This window comes from Scophthalmus maximus, chromosome 12 (assembly GCF_022379125.1).
Source record: "Scophthalmus maximus strain ysfricsl-2021 chromosome 12, ASM2237912v1, whole genome shotgun sequence".
In the NCBI taxonomy this organism is placed as follows: domain Eukaryota; kingdom Metazoa; phylum Chordata; class Actinopteri; order Pleuronectiformes; family Scophthalmidae; genus Scophthalmus; species Scophthalmus maximus.
The window spans coordinates 10,247,109-10,270,371 of NC_061526.1; the positions used below are offsets into that span (position 1 = coordinate 10,247,109).

Below are 23,263 nucleotides of genomic sequence, written 5' to 3' on the forward strand. Positions count from 1 at the left end.
TATCTCAGGGCTGCTGAGTGTCAGTGATTCTGAACAAGGAACATTTACAGATTGTAGTTATGATCTGTAACCTGCACAAGTACTTCGTACTACACGTTTGATATGCTTCAGTAATGACTATGTACTGGACTGGACAGATGAAAGGTCACAAGAGGTTGTTGTTCCATGTTTTTAACTTCCAGTTTTTCACAACTGATGGACAAAGATATAATCTTCAAACACTTTTATTAAAGAAATGATCACAGTGACAATGTGCTAACTTGTGCTTTAATAATAATTAAAATGACTACTTTAATTCATAAATACTTAAAATAAATTCCTATGAAGCAGCTACTTGAAATTGTCATTGTAACATCTAACTTCCAAAACTTCAAAGCCAATAACTTCTGAAACGTCATTGTTTCTGTTTTTTATTCTTCAAGCTCCACAAGTTTCTTCAGATCCGACTTCAGCTGCTCTTCGTCCTCCTCCTCCACCTCCACCTCGATCCCGTCCATGGTTCTCTGCAGCTGCTCCTTGACGGTGTTCAGCTGGAGCAGCCCGTCCTGCAGGTCCTTACAAACTTCACGGATTTTGGCGGCGAAATCTGTCTTGGCGCCGCTCCTTAGCTCCATGGAATCCTTCGCCAGGAAGAAGACGTCGAGCGCCAGGAAGAGACCGGCCATCACCCCCGTGGTGATGCTCATCACCTGGGCGGCTTTAGCGGCGCCGCCCGCTACACCCAGGACCTGGACGGTGCTGATCAGGCTCTCCGTGTTGATCACCAGCGCCTTGCCGGCGCGGCCGCCTTCCTTCATGACGTGCTTGACGTTCTGGTTCAGGTGCTTCTGCGAGATGCTCTCGGCGTACTTCTCAAAGTCCCATTCCTCCAGCGTCTCCATCCCGTCCTGTCGGAGGAGAAAGTGTCAACCTTCACATCGACGCTTCGCAAAGAGTCAGGCCAAACAACAGTGATGATCACTTCAGACAGCTGTTAGAATAACTTATAGAAGCTGTTATTGTTTTAAATGTACTGGTGTCGTTTTGTAATCTGGACAATGTGAACTGAACAAATCTAATCTTGTCAGATTATCTTCTCACCTGCAGGAACTCCAGACACTCCCTGATGTCCTTCATCTCCTCCTCGTACTGCTGGATCATGGCCTCCACCTTCTTGCGGTCCGTCTTCGAGTGGACCGTGTCCGTGATGTTGGCCGACGCCGACGCCAGCCCGCCTGCCGTTGCCACGCCAATGCCTACGGCCGTGACGATGAGGGAGGTTCCTGCCGTGAAGGGCGCCAGAATGAGCCCGGTGATGGTGGTGACCGACCCCGCGATGCTGGCCACCCCGCCGCCGACGCTGGCCGTGACCGTCTTCTTGTGAAAGTTGTCGGCTGCGTCGGCCAACGCCAGCAGCTCCAGGACGCGCTGCTGCAGCGAAGCTCCTCGCTGGTTGAAGAAGCGAACGAAGAGACGAGCCGCCATGAAGACGCGGTCCGCTGCTTGTTCCACCACTCTGAGGAGACGAGGAGGAGCCGTGACTAAGCGTATCTGGACCAATTCTACAACCTCTCTGAGGTTGACTTACTCTTCAGCTTCCTCGTTCTCGTTGGCTCCGCTCCAATCGTCCCACCCTGTCACAGAAACACAACTACATGTTTCCACTGTGAAACAGGACGTGTGACTCAGAACACTGAACGTGGTTCTCACCTTCGACCGTCCTCCACCAGGCCAGGAGCCCGTCCTCGTCCTGCAAACCAACAGTTCGTCAGTACGTGAGATTCAAACACACCGAGCAGCACATGATGTGAAACAATGAGAGTGTCCGTACGTCCAGAGGATCCAGGACGGTTCCTTCACCGGGAACTTCAGCCAAGTGGAGAGTCTGAACTTCAACAGCCTGCTGGAACAGGGAGGAGCCACACACACGGTGACACATCAACCTTCGTGTTTCACTACACGACCGCCATCGTCTTTATTGACCTTGATAAAACCCGTCGGCAGCACGTGACTCGATCTGATCGAGGAGGTCACCGGTTCAAATCAGGAGAACTACAACCAAGAAGCGATCCTGCAGAACTACAACCAGGAAGTGATCCTGCATAACTACAACCAGGAAGCGATCCTGCAGAACTACAACCAGGAAGCGATCCTGCCTCTTCATGAACATCACGTGGTTTAATTTTCCTTAGAAGCAGTAAATCGAATGAGCTCCGGCTCGGACACCTGTAATTTGAAGATGGAGGGAACATTCCTGTTCTGTGAGAATAATGTGTCTCTTGTAATTTGAGCCAACAGGAAGTGAAGAAGAAAAACATCTGTATTTCAAGTCATTTTACTCATTGTTCCCGTGTTCTTCTGTTTTACAGCTGAAGTTTCCTTCTCTACTCACCTGAGGCGACGCCAGCGTGTCCTGTGGAACCAAACAAAACTAAATTACTAAGATACATAATTAAAAATACACAAGAGAATATTTTCCTTCCAGAGCAGAAACAGTTTTTGACCTTTGTTCCAGATCCAAACAAGCCACTGGGCAGAATCCTCTTCATCCTGAACGTCTGTACAAAGATGATCAGTTGTTATTATTACTTCAACTGAACATGTAGATGTGTTTAATAAGTTATATTCAGTCACAAACCATCGTTCGTTTCTTTGGCGCCTCCACTGGCTGACCTTTGACCTCACAACTGGTGTCGCCGTCGACATACCAAACGGTCTGAAGAGGTGAAAGTTAGCTTTACTACGACAGCGTCACATTTCAACGATCTTAACTGTTACTGTCTTATTTTATTCCTCAGTGAGAAACAATAATCTTCCAGAATCTGTTTGTGATCCGACGACAGGTTTTACCTCCGAGGTTCGTCTGTCCCTTCGCAGCAGTAAAACCAAACACACAGTTAATAACTATTAAAATGCTCCTGATGGACATTATGTTTTGTTCATCAGATTCATGTCTCACGTGTCTCTGTATGCTGCCGTCGTCCAGGCTCTCGGCGCTGGACGAGATCTCACTGTGAAGAGCTCCCCCTCCCTGAGGAGAAACAACCAATCAGAGCGACTCGGCCTGAGAATGAGGAACAGATGTTATCAGCTCTGAGTTCTGAAGTTACCGGCAACGTCGTGACGATAAAATTACATCAACTCAAAATGTTTAGACAAGGGGGGGGAAAAAAGTCCTTGAATCTTCCACAGGTGTGTCGGGCACGAGGAGTCTGACTTGTCCACTGGAGCTTGTATCAACTAAACCATGAGTATTAAGATGTCGGACTTTGCTCCAGCGCTGCAACTAACCATTATTTTCATAATCTATTAATCTGTTGATTATTTATGGATTAATCGATTAGTTGTTTGGTTCATAAAATGGTGAAAGATGTCAATCGTGTTTCTTAAAACTCCAACATTATGTTTTGTTTTGTCCACACACCAAATATATATAGTTCATTGTCACAGAGGAGCAAAGAAACAAGAACATATTCACATTTAAGAAGCTGAAATAATCGAAGTTTGTCTTTTTTTCCATAAAAACTACTTGAACCGATTAATGGATTATCAAAATAGTTGGTGATTCATTTACTAATGGATTAACTGCTGCAGCTTCATGCAACACTTCATCATGTACCTGTGAGTGAGACGGGCTGAAGACATTCACTTTCTGCATCATCCCTCTGAACGTCCCTGGAGTCTGCACAAACACGTTTGTCACATTCTTATTAATAACAACAATAATCCCCGAACGTAGGAAGTGACATGATTTCTGCCGTCAATCCCACAATGCAACGTTTTTAGGTGAAGATAAATAGACATTGTTGATGCTGAGGGGAACTTCCACTGGATCATGTGACAGTTGTAGCAGCAGGGCGTGAACAGGAAGTGAACAGTGATTAGTAAGGACGAGTCAGTCTTTGGCTCCACCTGCTGGCAGCAGGGAGAATTACAGGGCAGAATCATAACTTGTGATAATAACTGAACTAGCGACAGCCCAGTGTCTCACTACATGAATGGATCCGATGAGCACCGACGGGCTCCGTGACTCAGTACCTGCTTCTCCGTGAAGCCTCCGCCGCTGGAGGAAAGGTCGTCGTGTGGAAGTCGTGTTTCCTGGAAACAAGACAGAAAAAGTGAGAATCTGAAAAACGCTTGCAGAGATTTGAATAAATCATCAGCGTTCAAACCTTCGGCTGTGAGGATTTGAACGGGTTCACTTTGTGCATCATTCCTGAGATCATCCCTGGATTCTACATGAGATAAACATCAACTGTCAATTTATCTCAATAACCAATGAAATATGATGTTTGGTTTTTAGATCAGTGGATTAAACAATGGACCTGTTTGGTCTGAAGTTCTCCTCCAGTCTCTTGTGGTGAATGATCGTCTGGAGGATCGGTCTTCACCTGCAGAGGAAAACATTTAAATAAAACTCTTTTAATGCCCGAAAAGTCAAACTTCTCATTTTATCCACATGAAAACATCCGTCTGTACGAAACTTGTGTTCCAGGGGACTAAAATCTGAGCAGAATATTCATGTACAGTAGTGACACTCAGCTCCACAGTTTATATCTTTTAGAATCATTTCTTTCCTCTTGTTGATTTGACAGAATCAGCACCTGAGTGGACGACTTGAAGGGGTTGACCTTCTGCATGACTCCTCTCAACACGCCGGGGCTCTGGAACAACAGCACAGGCTCAATATACTGTATATATATTCAAAGATATTGTGTTCATGTGTTAATAATAATAATTACACAGTTCTGTAAGTGTAAATGTGTTCATTCACCTGCGTCAAGTCTGAAGCTCGTTCCTGGTCCAGAGACTCTGAAGACGCAGCTTTAAGAACCTGTGAGAGAAACCAGGTGAGTGTCTGACACATCCCATAATAACCACTGTGACACGGAGACGCTGCGGAGGTCACCTGGGGGGTCGACCTGAACGGGTTGACCTTCTGCATGACCCCCTTCAACACACCTGGCCTCTGAAACACACAAACACAAATCTTTACTTTAACTCCTCTCACATGTGGAGTCAGACCTTCTGTCCTCACATGTGGAGTCAGACCTTCTGTCCTCATGTGGAGTCAGACCTTCTGTCCTCACATGTGGAGTCAGACCTTCTGTCCTCACATGTGGAGTCAGACCTTCTGTCCTCACATGTGGAGTCAGACCTTCTGTCCTCATGTGGAGTCAGACCTTCTGTCCTCACATGTGGAGTCAGACCTTCTATCCTCACATGTGGAGTCAGACCTTCTGTCCTCACATGTGGAGTCAGACCTTCTGTCCTCACATGTGGAGTCAGACCTTCTGTCCTCATGTGGAGTCAGACCTTCTGTCCTCACATGTGGAGTCAAACCTTCTGTCCTCACATGTGGAGTCAGACCTTCTGTCCTCACATGTGGAGTCAGACCTTCTGTCCTCACATGTGGAGTCAGACCTTCTGTCCTCACATGTGGAGTCAAACCTTCTGTCCTCACATGTGGAGTCAGACCTTCTGTCCTCACATGTGGAGTCAGACCTTCTGTCCTCACATGTGGAGTCAGACCTTCTGTCCTCATGTGGAGTCAGACCTTCTGTCCTCACATGTGGAGTCAGACCTTCTGTCCTCACATGTGGAGTCAGACCTTCTGTCCTCATGTGGAGTCAGACCTTCTGTCCTCACATGTGGAGTCAGACCTTCTGTCCTCACATGTGGAGTCAGACCTTCTGTCCTCACATGTGGAGTCAGACCTTCTGTCCTCATGTGGAGTCAGACCTTCTGTCCTCACATGTGGAGTCAGACCTTCTGTCCTCATGTGGAGTCAGACCTTCTGTCCTCACATGTGGAGTCAGACCTTCTGTCCTCACATGTGGAGTCAGACCTTCTGTCCTCATGTGGAGTCAGACCTTCTGTCCTCACATGTGGAGTCAGACCTTCTGTCCTCATGGGGAGTCAGACCTTCTGTCCTCACATGTGGAGTCAGACCTTCTGTCCTCACATGTGGAGTCAGACCTTCTGTCCTCACATGTGGAGTCAGACCTTCTGTCCTCACATGTGGAGTCAGACCTTCTGTCCTCTCTGTCCTCATGTGGAGTCAGACCTTCTGTCCTCATGTGGAGTCAGACCTTCTGTCCTCATGGGGAGTCAGACCTTCTGTCCTCACATGTGGAGTCAGACCTTCTGTCCTCATGTGGAGTCAGACCTTCTGTCCTCACATGTGGAGTCAGACTTTCTGTCCTCACATGTGGAGTCAGACCTTCTGTCTTCATGTGGAGTCAGACCTTCTGTCCTCACATGTGGAGTCAGACCTTCTGTCCTCATGTGGAGTCAGACCTTCTGTCCTCATGGGGAGTCAGACCTTCTGTCCTCACATGTGGAGTCAGACCTTCTGTCTTCATGTGGAGTCAGACCTTCTGTCCTCACATGTGGAGTCAGACCTTCTGTCCTCATGGGGAGTCAGACCTTCTGTCCTCACATGTGGAGTCAGACCTTCTGTCTTCATGTGGAGTCAGACCTTCTGTCCTCATGTGGAGTCAGACCTTCTGTCCTCATGGGGAGTCAGACCTTCTGTCCTCACATGTGGAGTCAGACCTTCTGTCCTCACATGTGGAGTCAGACCTTCTGTCTTCATGTGGAGTCAGACCTTCTGTCCTCACATGTGGAGTCAGACTTTCTGTCCTCACATGTGGAGTCAGACCTTCTGTCCTCATGTGGAGTCAGACCTTCTGTCTTCATGTGGAGTCAGACCTTCTGTCCTCACATGTGGAGTCAGACCTTCTGTCCTCACATGTGGAGTCAGACCTTCTGTCTTCATGTGGAGTCAGACCTTCTGTCCTCACATGTGGAGTCAGACTTTCTGTCCTCTCACATGTGGAGTCAGACCTTCTGTCCTCTCACCTGTGTGGAGTCAGACCTTCTTTCCTCACATGTGGAGTCAGACCTTCTGTCCTCACATGTGGAGTCAGACTTTCTGTCCTCACATGTGGAGTGAGATCATTTGTCCTCTCACCTGTGTGGAGTCAGATCCTTGTTCTCGTGACTCTGACGTCGGAGCATCGTCGACTCTGGACGGAACCTGAAGAAAAGTTCTGATGTTAAACAAATGATTTCATATGAGGAGCTGAACAACTGTTTGTCCGACTGCTTGTACCTGTGAGGTGGACCTGAAGGGGTTGACCTGCTGCATCGCTCCCATCAGTCCGGTCCTCTGAAGGTCACACACACTCAGGATGATTCAATATATTCAAGATAATTACTCATAAACACTGCGTCATGTTGGTTCTCACCTTGGTCTTTGCGTTCAGTTCGTTGTTGTTTTTCTACAACACATGATGACGTCAGTGACTGTGGCAGAAACAATGTGTTTACAGGTGAGAACATTTACCTGCGAGGCCTTGGTCCTTCCTCCTCCTCCTCCTCCTCCTGCCTCTTCAATAGGATCGTCCGGCTCCTGCTGATTGATAACGGTGACGTCACAAACACTGAAATACAATGACTACGACTGTACCACTATACAACTGTCCCACTATACGACTGTACGACTGTACCAGTGTATGACTGTGCCACTGTACCACTATACGACTGTACCAGTGTATGACTATACCACTATACGACTGTACCTCTATACGACTGTACCACTATACGACTGTACCACTGTATGACTGTACCACTGTACAACTGTACCACTGTACGACTGTACCACTATACGACTGTACCACTATACGACTGTACCACTGTATGACTGTACCACTGTACAACTGTACCACTGTACGACTGTACCACTATACGACTGTACCACTATACGACTGTACCTCTATACGACTGTACCTCTATACGACTGTACCGCTATACGACTGTACCACTGTATGACTGTACCACTATACGACTGTACCACTGTATGACTGTACCACTGTACAACTGTACCACTGTACGACTGTACCACTATACGACTGTACCACTATACGACTGTACCTCTATACGACTGTACCTCTATACGACTGTACCACTATACGACTGTACCACTGTATGACTGTACCACTGTACAACTGTACCACTGTACGACTGTACCACTATACGACTGTACCTCTATACGACTGTACCTCTATACGACTGTACCGCTATACGACTGTACCACTGTATGACTGTACCACTATACGACTGTACCACTGTACGACTGTACCACTATACGACTGTACCAGTGTACGACTGTACCACTGTACCACTATACGACTGTACCACTGTACCAATATACGACTGTACCACTGTACCACTATACGACTGTACCACTGTACCTGCTGTCCAGGTCCAGGTCCAGGTCCGGGTCCAGGTCTAGGCGGGACCAACGGAGTCTGGGCTGCGGAGCCTTTATCTCTTCTGAACATGTTCATGCTGAAATACAAATATGAGGTGGTGAAGAGCGAACATGATCTAATGAACATCATGTTTCAAGTCGGTCAACAGCTGCTTACACTTACACCAAACTTAGTTCAAATATTTGTGGATTTAAGATACAACGTGTACTTGTACACTTGTATTCAATGTTTTGTGAAAACGTAGGTCATACTGGTGAAATCGGCTTCACTCGCATCCTTCATATGTCAAGTTCGTCTGAATTTTTTCACTGTATTTGATGCATCACGCGGAGGAAGATCACGATGAAAGTCCAACTGTGTTGGAACAAGAGAGTTTCTGTGAGTCGTCACTGAGACGAAGTGAAGAACGTGTCGGACGGAAGAGTTCAACATCTTCTGAAGTCGCCTCCGACCGAGAGCGAGTCACACAGAGAGAAAAGACTTTTAAATCTGCACAAACGTGGACGAGGTCTGGTAAAACAAGTCACACTTTGTGACACGGCATCGGTGTGTGAGTGTGTGTGTGTGTGTGTGTGAGTGTGAGTAAGTGTGTGTGAGTGTGTGTGAGTGTGTGTGTGTGTGTGAGTGTGAGTGTGTGTGTGTGTGTGTGTGTGTGTGTGTGTGTGTGTGCGCGCGCTCACCTCAGAGTCGAACACACGACAGATAAAGTGTTACAGTAAAAGTCGTTTATCTCGTGTTGATGAATGTGACGGACCGAAGCAGCTTCTCTTCACCTGGTTCGACCGGTCGGACCGCGGCAGGGGGCGGGGCCTGGAGGTCAGGGGTCAGGGCTCGGGCCACGCCCTCACAGCGTCTTCATGTACATCACCCTTGACACCTGTACGGGGGCGTGGCCTCGTCGCGTGTTTATATTGACGCTCTTCTCTGTTCCGACTTCTTGACTCTTTCAGTTCTTTGAAACTCGAGCTTCAGCTGCTCATCAAGCTGTTTATTGGATATTAATAAACCATGTTTTACAGATGGTTCGAATCAAAAATGTATGGAAGCCTCCTTCTGATGCTTTGTGACACTTTCAGCTTCCGTTGGTGATAATTTACGGTCGAAGAGTCAAGTTGAAGGAAGAGGGAACTTCATCAACAGATGATTTTCAAAGTAAAATATATTACAACAATAAATAACATATTCCTTAAAATTCCTACAGTATACATTATACATTGAGCTGTTCTGACTGATACCCTCAACATGCTGTCTGTCTCTCTGTCTCTGTCTCTCTGTCTTGTTTCTGTCGTCTTATCTATATATATAAATCCTTTATTGTGAAAAATGTTTCTGTCGGAATGTTTTTGTCGGTGCTTGATTCTCATTGGTGTGGTCAGGCCATGCAGATGTGTGATTGGAGGAAGGAAATAGGTCCCGCCTCTTCCAGGTAAAAGTTCAACCGCACCGAACGGATCAACACGCGGGGACCAGCCGTGTATCAGACATGTGGGACAGGTGGAGATGAACGACTGGTCAGAGGGTCTGTACCGGTCAGGTAGGACGGTGACACCTGCGGACATGTGGACCGGTGACAGCTGTGGACCGGTGACAGCTGTGGACATGTTGACCGGTGACACCTGCGGACATGTGGACCGGTGACAGCTGTGGACATGTGGACCGGTGACATATGTGGACATGTTGACATGTGGACCGGTGACAGCTGTGGACATGTGGACCGGTGACAGCTGTGGACATGTGGACCGGTGACAGCTGTGGACATGTTGACCGGTGACATCTGTGGACATGTTGACATGTGGACCGGTGACATCTGTTGACCGGTGACATCTGTGGACATGTGGACCGGTGACAGCTGTGGACATGTTGACCGGTGACATATGTGGACATGTTGACATGTGGACTGGTGACATCTGTGGACATGTTGACATGTTGACCGGTGACATCTGTGGACATGTGGACCGGTGACACCTGTGGACATGTTGACATGTGGACCGGTGACACCTGTGGACATGTTGACATGTTGACCGGTGACATCTGTGGACATGTGGACCGGTGACAGCTGTGGACCGGTGACAGCTGTGGACATGTTGACCGGTGACATCTGTGGACATGTTGACATGTGGACCGGTGACATCTGTTGACATGTTGACCGGTGACATCTGTGGACATGTGGACCGGTGACAGCTGTGGACATGTTGACCGGTGACATATGTGGACATGTTGACATGTGGACTGGTGACATCTGTGGACATGTTGACCGGTGACATCTGTGGACATGTGGACCGGTGACACCTGTGGACATGTTGACATGTGGACCGGTGACACCTGTTGACATGTGGACCGGTGACAGCTGTGGACATGTTGACCGGTGACATCTGTGGACATGTTGACATGTGGACCGGTGACACATGCGGACATGTGACACCTGCGGACATGTGGACCGGTGACAGCTGTGGACATGTGGACCGGTGACAGCTGTGGACATGTGGACCGGTGACAGCTGTGGACCGGTGACAGCTGTGGACATGTTGACCGGTGACATCTGTGGACATGTTGACATGTGGACTGGTGACATCTGTGGACATGTTGACATGTTGACCGGTGACATCTGTGGACATGTTGACATGTGGACCGGTGACACCTGTGGACATGTTGACATGTGGACCGGTGACAACTGTGGACCTGTGGACATGTGGACCGGTGACACCTGTTGACATGTGGACCGGTGACAGCTGTGGACATGTGGACCGGTGACACCTGTGGACATGTTGACATGTGGACCGGTGACACCTGTGGACATGTTGACATGTGGACCGGTGACAGCTGTGGACATGTGGACCGGTGACACCTGTGGACATGTTGACATGTGGACCGGTGACAACTGTGGACCTGTGGACATGTGGACCGGTGACAACTGTGGACCTGTGGACATGTGGACCGGTGACAACTGTGGACCTGTGGACATGTGGACCGGTGACACCTGTGGACATGTTGACATGTGGACCGGTGACACCTGTGGACATGTTGACATGTGGACCGGTGACAGCTGTGGACATGTGGACCGGTGACAACTGTGGACCTGTGGACATGTGGACCGGTGACACCTGTTGACATGTGGACCGGTGACAGCTGTGGACATGTGGACCGGTGACACCTGTGGACATGTTGACATGTGGACCGGTGACACCTGTGGACATGTTGACATGTGGACCGGTGACAGCTGTGGACATGTGGACCGGTGACACCTGTGGACATGTTGACATGTGGACCGGTGACAACTGTGGACCTGTGGACATGTGGACCGGTGACAACTGTGGACCTGTGGACATGTGGACCGGTGACAACTGTGGACCTGTGGACATGTGGACCGGTGACACCTGTGGACATGTTGACATGTGGACCGGTGACAACTGTGGACCTGTGGACATGTGGACCGGTGACAACTGTGGACCTGTGGACATGTGGACCGGTGACACCTGTGCGTCAGGAGCCAGTCGCTCGGTGAGTTTTACACTTTGATCAAATTTAAATTGAACTCAGTTCATTTGATGCTGCAGTGGTCTCAGTGTGAAAACCGCAGTATGAGTTAGAATCTGTAGTAATTATAATCTGCGGTAAAGTTCAATATGAGCTGAATTATAATGTGTAATAATTAGTGTTGACGGACTCAAGACCACTTTTCAAAGGGAATGATTTCAATAAACTGCTTGTACATTGTCTCATTTGTTTGTTCATGTCATTAATGTGATTGGATGTTTAACGTCGCTCTGCTTCGAATGCAACCAATCACGTGACCAGGTGCTTCTGAACACCTGCTGCTACGTGGACAATAGTGCGTGCGTACCAAGATGGTTCCTGGTTTGTCTTTTGTTTGTTGCTTATTGTTTGATGCATTCTGACAAGAAAAGAAAAACCATTGAACTATATGTTGAGTCTTTTTATGATCATGTAGATCTTTCAGATCAAGTCGATAACTCCCTCTGGTTGACATGTTCCATGCGTGTGTTGTGTTGGATTCGCACTGGTCTGGTTCTGGTCTTGACTCGGTTTTGACTCGGTCTCGACGTCTCATAGTCTTGGTCTTGAATTGCTGATTTTCATTGTGACCATAAACAATAAACCATAAACCATATCAGGACCTGGTTCAGTGACTGGCTGGTGTCTGAGATGACTGAGTCTCCGTTAGATGTTTGATTCTGGATTCTCCAGACGATATGTATCCACTTGACTGTAACTTGTTGTCTGTCCATCACAACACTTCAGTTCTTTGTAACATTATGATATGATTCATATTTCCTCTTAAAGAAAGAAACATCTTGAAGTTGTTTGATCCACCGACTTCTTTTCTAGTTTTTTACAGATTTGTGTAGTGGTTGCAGTTGCACCCACCAGCCAGTAGAGGGCAACAGCGTTTTATTTGTTAATCATGTTCAATTGTATGCTGAAGGACGTATTTTTCACTGCTTCAGTTTTCCGCCAGACAGTCGTTTAAATTTGCAACTTTTTTTTTCAAGCATACTTCGGCCATATATTACTGCGCCAACTCGCCAGTTAGACTGAAGGAGCTCGTTAGAACCTGAGACGAGACGGAGTTCGTTAGAGCCTGAGAGGAGACGGAGTTTGTTAGAACCTGAGACGAGACGGAGTTCGTTAGAAGCTGAGACGAGACGGAGCTCGTTAGAACCTGAGACGAGACGGAGTTCGTTAGAACCTGAGACGAGACGGAGTTCGTTAGAAGCTGAGACGAGACGGAGCTCGTTAGAACCTGAGACGAGACGGAGCTCGTTAGAAGCTGAGACGAGACGGAGTTCGTTAGAAGCTGAGACGAGACGGAGTTCGTTAGAACCTGAGACGAGACGGAGCTCGTCAGAACCTGAGACGAGACGGAGCTCGTTAGAACCTGAGACGAGACGGAGTTCGTTAGAAGCAGAGACGAGACGGAGTTCGTTAGAACCTGAGACGAGACGGAGTTCGTTAGAAGCTGAGACGAGACGGAGTTCGTCAGAACCTGAGACGAGACGGAGTTCGTTAGAAGCTGAGACGAGACGGAGTTCGTCAGAACCTGAGACGAGACGGAGTTCGTTAGAAGCTGAGACGAGACGGAGTTCGTTAGAACCCGAGACGAGACGGAGCTCGTCAGAAGCTGAGACGAGACGGAGCTCGTTAGAACCCGAGACGAGAGGGAGCTCGTCAGAACCTGAGACGAGACGGAGCTCGTCAGAAGCTGAGACGAGACGGAGCTCGTCAGAACCTGAGACGAGACGGAGCTCGTTAGAACCCGAGACGAGACGGAGTTCGTTAGAAGCTGAGACGATACGGAGTTCGTTAGAAGCTGAGACGAGACGGAGCTCGTTAGAACCTGAGACGAGACGGAGTTCGTTAGAACCTGAGACGAGACGGAGTTCGTCAGAACCTGAGACGAGACGGAGTTCGTCAGAACTGCTGGACGGAGCTCGTCAGAACCCGAGACTGAAGGAGCTCGTCAGAACTGCTGGACGGAGCTCTTCAGAACCCGAGAGTGACGGAGCTCGTCAGAACCCGAGAGTGACGGAGCTCGTCAGAACCCCAGAGTGACGGAGCTCGTCAGACCTGCTGGACGGAGCTCTTCAGAACCCGAGAGTGACGGAGCTCGTCAGAGCCCGAGACTGAAGGAGCTCGTCAGAACCCCAGAGTGACGGAGCTCGTCAGAGCCCGAGACTGAAGGAGCTTGTCAGAACCCGAGACTGAAGGAGCTCGTCAGAACCCCAGAGTGACGGAGCTCGTCAGAACCCGAGACTGAAGGAGCTCGTCAGAACTGCTGGACGGAGCTCTTCAGAACCCCAGAGTGACGGAGCTCTTCAGAACCCGAGAGTGACGGAGCTCGTCAGAACCCCAGAGTGACGGAGCTCGTCAGAACCCGAGACTGAAGGAGCTCGTCAGAACTGCTGGACGGAGCTCTTCAGAACCCCAGAGTTACGGAGCTCTTCAGAACCCCAGAGTGACGGAGCTCGAGTGACGGAGCTCTTCAGAACCCCAGAGTGACGGAGCTCGTCAGAACCCGAGAGTGACGGAGCTCTTCAGAACCCCAGAGTGACGGAGCTCTTCAGAACCCCAGAGTGACGGAGCTCTTCAGAACCCCAGAGTGACGGAGCTCGCCAGAACCCCAGAGTGACGGAGCTCTTCAGAACCCCAGAGTGACGGAGCTCGCCAGAACCCCAGAGTGACGGAGCTCGCCAGCCGACTCCAAGTCTTAAAACCACATGTCGCTCAGCTGTCGAGCTCCGTCTGTCGGAGGACACACTGTGCAGTGGGACAGGATCAGATGGAATCAAACAGTCGGGCCTGTTACACAACTACTTTGTGCCTCACTGACAGAGTGATGGACCCATGCCAACACTCGTCTCAGCACCTGCACAGGAATGTGTCTGCTCTTTGTCTTTTCTTTGTTTCCAACAGCAGCAGAACACAAAGTTTCACTTCAGGGTAAATCCTGCATGAGTCTGTCAGCAGCTCGACGCACGACTGTACATGAGAACATATACACGACTGTACATGAGAACATATACACGACTGTACATGAGAACATATACACGACTGTACATGAGAACATATACAGTACATGAGAACATATACACGACTGTACATGAGAACATATACAGTACATGAGAACATATACACGACTGTACATGAGAACATATACAGTACATGAGAACATATACACGACTGTACATGAGAACATATACAGTACATGAGAACATATACAGTACATGAGAACATATACACGACTGTACATGAGAACATATACAGTACATGAGAACATATACACGACTGTACTTGAGAACATATACAGTACATGAGAACATATACACGACTGTACATGAGAACATATACAGTACATAAGAACATATACACGACTGTACATGAGAACATATACAGTACATGAGAACATATACACGACTGTACATGAGAACATATACAGTACATGAGAACATATACACGACTGTACTTGAGAACATATACAGTACATGAGAACATATACAGTACATGAGAACATATACAGTACATGAGAACATATACACGACTGTACATGAGAACATATACAGTACATGAGAACATATACACGACTGTACTTGAGAACATATACAGTACATGAGAACATATACACGACTGTACATGAGAACATATACAGTACATAAGAACATATACAGTACATGAGAACATATACACGACTGTACATGAGAACATATACACGACTGTACATGAGAACATATACAGTACATGAGAACATATACAGTACATGAGAACATATACACGACTGTACATGAGAAGATATACAGTACATGAGAACATATACACGACTGTACATGAGAACATATACAGTACATGAGAACATATACACGACTGTACATGAGAACATATACTGTATAATGAGAACATATACAGTACATGAGAACATATACACGACTGTACATGAGAACATATACAGTACATGAGAACATATACACGACTGTACATGAGAACATATACAGTACATGAGAACATATACACGACTGTACTTGAGAACATATACAGTACATGAGAACATATACACGACTGTACATGAGAACATATACACGACTGTACTTGAGAACATATACAGTACATGAGAACATATACACGACTGTACATGAGAACATATACAGTACATGAGAACATATACACGACTGTACATGAGAACATATACAGTATAATGAGAACATATACAGTACATGAGAACATATACACGACTGTACATGAGAACATATACACGACTGTACATGAGAACATATACAGTATAATGAGAACATATACAGTACATGAGAACATATACACGACTGTACATGAGAACATATACAGTACATGAGAACATATACACGACTGTACATGAGAACATATACAGTACATGAGAACATATACACAACTGTACATGAGAACATATACACGACTGTACATGAGAACATATACAGTACATGAGAACATATACACGACAGTACATGAGAACATATACAGTACATGAGAACATATACACGACTGTACATGAGAACATATACACGACTGTACATGAGAACATATACAGTACATGAGAACATATACACGACTGTACATGAGAACATATACAGTACATGAGAACATATACACGACTGTACATGAGAACATATACAGTACATGAGAACATATACAGTACATAAGAACATATACACGACTGTACATGAGAACATATACAGTACATGAGAACATATACACGACTGTACATGAGAACATATACACGACTGTACATGAGAACATATACAGTACATGAGAACATATACACGACTGTACATGAGAACATATACAGTACATGAGAACATATACACGACTGTACATGAGAACATATACAGTACATGAGAACATATACAGTACATAAGAACATATACACGACTGTACATGAGAACATATACACGACTGTACATGAGAACATATGCAGTACATGAGAACATATACACGACTGTACATGAGAACATATACAGTACATGAGAACATATACACGACTGTACATGAGAACATATACAGTACATGAGAACATATACACGACAGTACATGAGAACATATACACGACTGTACATGAGAACATATGCAGTACATGAGAACATATACAGTACATGAGAACATATACACTGTACATGAGAAATATATAAACTACTGTAATGAGAAAATATACAATACTGTAGATGCGAAACGGGCCTCTGTCCGTCCGTCCATCCGTCAGCAGTAGGAAGTAAACAGATCTCAATGAATTATTGATGATGTTTAATGACATGATGACGACAATAACTGATTCATCACTGTCACTTTTTCCCGTAAAGGTCGTCGAGCGTGTCTGAGTGAAGGTCAGTTATGTGATTGAATGTTACAGTGTTAGAGTCAAAGAATTAATAAATGTCATGATCATCTGACCTTTTTTATTTGTTTGGTTAAGTCTGAGATTATGTTGTAGGGGAAAATTTAAGCTTTGTTTTCTGAATCATCGAATTTCTACGGATTCAAAAGGTTGTGACGACCTCACAGGTGAAATACTAAAGTAATTTGACACCAGCGCTGTATAAATATGAATCTGAATTATGTGTGTTCGTGCTTCATGCTTGGACCAAGTCACTTCATCAGTCCAACAAGTAAGTGTGTGTGTGTGTGTGTGTGTGTGTGTGTGTGTGTGTGTGTGTGTGTGTGTGTGTGTGTGTGTGTGTGTGTGTGTGACTGACTCACCTTTCACCCTGCCGTGTTGCTGGTTGATCAGGTTTTTGCTCGAGCAACTGTGAACTGAACAAAGAGACAAGTGTCGTGAAGTGTCTTGGGTCTAATTTTGGATGATTCATTTGATTCATGGGAAAATCTCTGAGTAGTTCAGGTGTTGTGCTTCGTGTCTGCACTCAGGTTTTCTCTTTGCTGCTGGGGAACTAATTTCTTTAAGCAGCCTGTATAAACCAGATTAAAATAATAAAAATAATAATAATGATAATAATATTCCAGTTGTTGTTTTACTGTCCACAGTCCCACCATGTTTCAGAATCATCATCTCAAGTTATTGATCATAGAGAATTGATTTGAATTCACCACATCAAACATCCGTCTGTTCCTTTATTCTTCTTCACGACGTTCACACATCATGACGACGTCTCAGAGCTGAAATCAGTCGTCTGAACCAAGTTCAAAGAGTTAATTACATAAGTGCTGGATATTAACTTTGACTTGATTCAGCGCTCACCTGCTGCTTCACGTTCTTTGAGTCTGACAGAAACTAAGAGGGAATCACATTAACACACACTTACATACATGTATATATATACAGGTGTGTGTGTGTGTATGTACGTGCATACATGCATACAATCAATCAAATAATTCATACACGTGTGTGTGTGTGTGTATCTTGCACACAGTTTACTACAGTAAATACACGTGGGGCTTGTTCATAACGTGAGATGTTTTTGTGTATTCTTCTGAAAGTTGGAATATTCTGCAGGAGCTGGTCCTGCAACACGTGGGACCGGATGTTCTGACTCCAGAGAACAACAACGACAAGTGGTGTTACTGTAAGTTTCATCACGTCGCCACATTCTTTTCTTGGCTCGTGTTTCTCATTGTTAAATGACAGCAGGTATAATTATCTATAAATAGAATTATGTAACACATAATAACCACGGTGCACATGGTTATTTTATTTCAGTGTGGTTTATTCAAAACGCATGTTGAGGCGGACATGACTGTAAAATACTTTGTAATAATATTTCTATATAAGCCTCTGATGAGTCGCACCTGAAGAACGAAAACTAGGTTTAATCTACATGTTCGTAGTTTGTCCATACTTTTGACTCATAAGTAAATATTCCCTGACATGGGTTTGATTTGACTTCTTCACCTCTCCCCCCTCGTCTCAGATTAAAATGAAACTTTCCCCACAGATGATATTTTCCCGGAGGCTCTTGCTCAATCGATCATTGACCGGACGCAGTTGGCAGCGGAGAGAAGTTTTCCACTCTTGAACTCGGCACAGAGCGCGACGCGACAACCGTCACTCCCACATCTGCAAATCAGAAAGACCAGAAAGACTGGAAAGGCATAATGTTAAGGGGGCGGAGCTTCTCTGTGGACAGTGACTGATCCCTGGCGAAACCTTTAAGAGCGACTAGACGGTGAAGCTGCTCAGACGACGAAGACGCGCAGGACGTTCAACATGTCGACACAAACCAGTAAGAGACCAGAACAGAACCTTTGATGCATTTAACATTTGTGTTTGATGGTGAAAGTATTTTCATCATTGTAAAGTACAACGTCTGCCGGTGAAGAAGGACTCAAGTTGTAGACGAGACGGTTTGAGAATCTTGTTTTATATTAATATTGACTCATATTTTGCAGTGATGTCCCCTGAAGAGTTCGAGGAGCAGTTCAAGTGCTGCATCTGTCTGCACGTCCACTCGGACCCGGTGTCCATCGTATGTGGACACAACTTCTGCCTCGACTGCATCGAGGGCTACTGGGACTCGAGGGGCAGGTGGGAATGTCCGCTGTGCAAACGGACGTTCAAGAAACGTCCAGAACTCCGGATCAACCGGGAATTCGCTGATATCATCGACTTCATTAAAAGGTTTGTTTTGAATATTCTCAGAATCTTCATCATTTCCCTGAAGCATTCACTCACATGTACAGGTTTGAATTTAGTTGCAGTTTAACATGTTTGAATCCAAATTCAAAAGGTCGCTCAGAGCAGCACGAGAGGACGGAGGAGTGGACGCGGTGGCACCGGAGCGACGCCATGAAACCAACAAGGTTCCCTGTGACATCTGCCTCGGACACAAGGCCACGGCGGTCAAGTCGTGCCTCGCATGTCAGGCGTCCTACTGTGAAACTCACCTGGCGCCTCACGGGAAGGCGGCGGCGCTGCAGAGACACCGGCTGACGGACCCGGCCACGTTCAGCAGCAGGCACCTCTGCAGAATCCACGACGAGCCGCTGACGATGTTCTGTAAGAAGGAGCAGATGCCTCTGTGTGCGAGCTGCAGCGAGGGGAAGCACCAACACCACCAGGTGGTTCCCCTGGAGAAGGAGAGCAGGAGGACGAAGGTGAGCAGACCTTTGTTTCAAATCCTGCTTCTTGTGCACTGTCAGCACTTCACCTCCTAAACTTCATGTCGCTCCACTCGTCGTTTCAGTCTCATCTGAGGGCGACGAAGGTCAACGTCGTGCAGATGATCCAGGCCCGGCTGGGGAAGATGGAGGAGATCACTAATTCACTGGACTTAAGCAAAGTAAGTTTTGCTTTGATTCGTGGGCGCAGGCGCAGAAAGAGTTGGTGTGTTGATCTGTAGATTGACCTCGCCCTTGTTCCTCGGAACAGAAAGTCACAGAGCGAGAGCTGCAGAGCGGCGCTCAGGTCTGCAGCAAGCTGATCGCCGCCGTGCTCCGCCAGCAGGCGGAGCTGGTGGAGGAGCTGGAGCGCCGGCAGGAAGAGGCCGAGCAGAAGGCGGAGCAGCTGCTCGCGGAGCTGGAGCAGGAACTCGATGAACTTCGGACCAAAGGCGGCGAGCTGCAGCACCTGGAGCTCACTCAGAACACGCTCGACCTCCTGCAGGTGAGAAGTCTCTCCGACACGCCGACGTTCCTGCATCGACGCGTCCGCAGCTGCTCACACCCTCGTCTTCCCGTCCTCAGGGTTTCCAGACGCTGGGCGCCCTCCCACCCAGCAGAGACTGGTCCCAGGTCTCCGTCTGCTCCGACCACAGCGCCGGGACGGTGAGACGAGCCGTCGGCCGCCTGGTGGGCGTGTGTCAGGAGGCGGCCGACGTTCTGTCTGCAGAAGGTGAGAAAAGTCCCAAAGTGACAGAGTCAAGACGTGTTCAGGGAACCAAAGGATGACAGTAACTTTTCCTTCTGTCTGTTTGTTTCAGAGGTCGACAGGATGAGTCGATACGCAGGTGTGTTCAGTCTTCTTCCACAGCCTGGTTCCACCTGCATCATCTGGACCGTCGGATCACTCACATTGTTCTTTGTCTCTGCAGTGGACGTGACTCTGGATCCTGACACGGCGTCGGGCTGGCTGCTGCTGTCCGCAGACGGAAAGAAGGTTCGTCTGATGTTTAATCTCTTCTTCAGTGTGACGTTTACAAAACCTCCTTGGAACAGTCGAGACGATAAAGAAAAGGAAAAAAGACTAAAGACGATGACGCAGCAGATGGAGTTTGTTCAGAAGTTATTCAGAAAAACACTGTGAATGTTTTATTGGCTCAGAACATTTGACCTGGTGTTGATGCTGAATCTGATCAGAATCTCGACGATCTCATTGGTCGACAGGTGAGCGTCAGCGGCCAGAGGACGCCGCTGCCCAGCAGCCCTCAGCGCTTCGACACCTGCGTCTGTGTTCTGGGGAAACGGAGCTTCACGTGTGGTCGACGCTACTGGGAAGTGGAGGTACGAGTAACGGCCGTGACGACGTGCTGTCGAAATGAATAACACTTCATCTCAATACCTGCAGACGCAATGTATCAGTTAATTCAACAGAGGACATTTATATTACATGTACTTATATCATCATTCTGACTCTGAGTTCGGTGTTTCAGGTCGGACATAAGAGCGAGTGGGATCTGGGTGTAGCCCGGGAGTCCATCAACAGGAAGGGCGTCATCACGGTGCGTCCCGACAGCGGTTACTGGGCGATCTGCAGGCGTAACGGCGGCAGCCTGAGCGCCTGCGTCAGCCCCTCCGTGCCCCTGCCCCTGCAGGAGACCCCTCGGCGAGTCGCCATCTTCCTGGACTACGAGGACGGATCCGTGTCCTTCTACGACGCCGAGGCAAAGACGCACATCTACACCTTCAGCGGCTGCTCCTTCACTGAGCCCCTCCTCCCCTACTTCAACCCCTGTCTCCAAGACAACGGGAGGAACGCCGCCCCGCTGGTCATCTGCCCGCTCGCACGAGGGAAATAACCATCGAGTCAGATGTTTGACGTGATTCGTGAGAAGAGACGGAGATTTTCAACCTATTGTGGTTTAGATGTTTAATCGCTGACCTGCAACAGGTCCAGGTAGAACTGCTCCGAGTAGAACAGGTCAGAGTAGAACAGTTCCATGTAGAACTGCTCCATGTAGAACTGCTCCACGTAGAACAGGTCAGAGTAGAACAGATCCAGGTAGAACTGCTCCGAGTAGAACAGATCCAAGTAGAACTGCTCCATGTAGAACAGGTCCGAGTAGAACAGATCCAGGTAGAACAGGTCCGAGTAGAACAGATCCAGGTAGAACTGCTCCGAGTAGAACAGATCCAGGTAGAACTGCTCCGACAAGTAGAACTGCTGTAAGTAGAACTGCTCCAAGTAGAACTGCTGTAAGTAGAACTGCTGTAAGTAGAACTGCTCCGACAAGTAGAACTGCTGTAAGTAGAACTGCTCCAAGTAGAACTGCTGTAAGTAGAACTGCTGTAAGTAGAACTGCTCCGACAAGTAGAACTGCTGTAAGTAGAACTGCTGTAAGTACAACTGCTCCGAGTAGAACAGATCCAGGTAGAACTGCTCCAAGTAGAACTCCTGAAATTAGAACAGGTCTGTTGGGAGAAGGAATCAGAGCTTTGTATAGAAAATGTATAGAAATGTGTGAATGTGGGTTTTTTTTTGAATTCTCATTGAATTAAAATCATAAAACATTGAAGGGGAAGTGATCTGTCATTTGTTTTATTTTGTTTAGTTGAACAATCAAATCTTTTTTTCTTTGCCTTTTTGAACTTCCTGTCGTCAACGTCTTTCACTGAAATGTGACGACATGTTTTTATTCATCACTCGACTCACAGATGTTGTAAAGACTTTAAAGTTCACCAGAGAATCTTGACAAATATCAGAAGTGAATGTTTATTTGATCAGAATGTTTCAGAGTTCAGTCGGTGACGTCACAGATGAATTAAAGTCGTTAACTGAACGTCGACCTGTTTGTTTGACCTCAGATCCACGTCAGACTCCACCACGTTCATCTGACACTTTAATTCATTCACTTTTTTGTGTTTTTCTTTTTGCATTCTACGGTTCAAAAGAAAGAAGATCCAGCGATGAGGAAAGAACCAGCTGCTGTGACGTGACGCTTCAGAGGCAGATATTAGAAATGTGACGTCGTCATAACTCAATAAAGTTGATAAAGAGCAGATGAATAGATTGTGACGTCTGAGGCTAACGAGGGCAACAGGTAGAGAGGTGAAGGAGCAGAATAGGAGGAACAGAAGGAGGTAAAGGAGGAGGAGCTGTGACGCTCGTGATGTGATTCAGAGAGAGAGAGGGAGGAGAGATTAAGTTGAAGGTAACGGTGCGACTCCGACTCTGACCCCCAGACTCTGACTCTTAACTCTTCACTCCTAACTCTGACTCTGACTCTGACCTCTGACTCTGTACTCTGTACTCTGACCTCTGACTCTGTACTCTGTACTCCGACTCTGACCCCCAGACTCTGACTCTTAACTCTTCACTCCTAACTCTGACTCTGACTCTGACTCTGACCTCTGACTCT

The 23,263-nt window shown here is 47.1% G+C and overlaps 2 protein-coding genes across 3 annotated transcripts; one reads left to right on the plus strand and one right to left on the minus strand.

The window, feature by feature from the left end:
* Positions 1-208: 208 nt before the first annotated feature.
* On the minus strand, positions 209-9,075 carry LOC118290412. The gene is made up of 22 exons (XM_035618079.1): positions 9,032-9,075; positions 8,238-8,334; positions 7,331-7,399; positions 7,233-7,265; positions 7,097-7,153; positions 6,956-7,021; positions 4,889-4,948; positions 4,754-4,813; positions 4,584-4,643; positions 4,305-4,370; positions 4,152-4,214; positions 4,018-4,077; positions 3,599-3,661; positions 2,939-3,010; positions 2,618-2,695; positions 2,484-2,537; positions 2,372-2,392; positions 1,811-1,882; positions 1,690-1,729; positions 1,568-1,613; positions 1,081-1,495; positions 209-887 (listed from the first exon to the last, which is right to left on the minus strand). The coding sequence occupies exons 2-22, from the start codon at positions 8,331-8,333 to the stop codon at positions 411-413; spliced, it is 2,028 nt and encodes a 675-aa protein (XP_035473972.1). The 5' UTR covers position 8,334; positions 9,032-9,075; the 3' UTR covers positions 209-410.
* A 2,563-nt stretch (positions 9,076-11,638) lies between these two features.
* LOC118290392 (probable E3 ubiquitin-protein ligase TRIML1) lies at positions 11,639-22,420 on the plus strand. Of its 2 annotated transcripts, none has more exons than XM_035618022.2 (12): positions 11,639-11,756; positions 18,231-18,316; positions 18,686-18,973; positions 19,140-19,368; positions 19,478-19,844; positions 19,934-20,029; positions 20,119-20,352; positions 20,433-20,580; positions 20,669-20,695; positions 20,780-20,844; positions 21,072-21,188; positions 21,338-22,420. In XM_035618022.2, exons 3-12 carry the CDS (start codon positions 18,958-18,960, stop codon positions 21,701-21,703), a joined length of 1,665 nt encoding a protein of 554 aa, XP_035473915.2. In that variant the 5' UTR covers positions 11,639-11,756; positions 18,231-18,316; positions 18,686-18,957; the 3' UTR covers positions 21,704-22,420. The 2 variants fall into 2 exon arrangements, with proteins under 2 accessions (XP_035473915.2, XP_035473923.2); XM_035618030.2 differs by having other exon boundaries at positions 11,700-11,756; positions 18,247-18,316.
* The last annotated feature ends 843 nt before the right edge of the window (positions 22,421-23,263 follow it).

What these genes read in the sequence shown, in the direction of transcription:
- LOC118290392 (XM_035618022.2), top strand. An exon ending in ATCATCGACTTCATTAAAAG is followed by an intron (nt 19,369 to 19,477) that starts GTTTGTTTTGAA and finishes CAAATTCAAAAG; the next exon opens with GTCGCTCAGAGCAGCACGAG. An exon ending in AGGAGAGCAGGAGGACGAAG is followed by an intron (nt 19,845 to 19,933) that starts GTGAGCAGACCT and finishes TCGTCGTTTCAG; the next exon opens with TCTCATCTGAGGGCGACGAA.
- LOC118290412 (XM_035618079.1), bottom strand. Translation starts at nt 8,333, where the DNA reads ATGAACATGTTCAGAAGAGATAAAGGCTCCGCAGCCCAGACTCCGTTG. An exon ending in TCAGCCCGTCTCACTCACAG is followed by an intron (nt 3,011 to 3,598) that starts GTACATGATGAA and finishes GTTTCTCCTCAG; the next exon opens with GGAGGGGGAGCTCTTCACAG. An exon ending in ACACGCTGGCGTCGCCTCAG is followed by an intron (nt 1,883 to 2,371) that starts GTGAGTAGAGAA and finishes TCCCTGTTCCAG; the next exon opens with CAGGCTGTTGAAGTTCAGAC.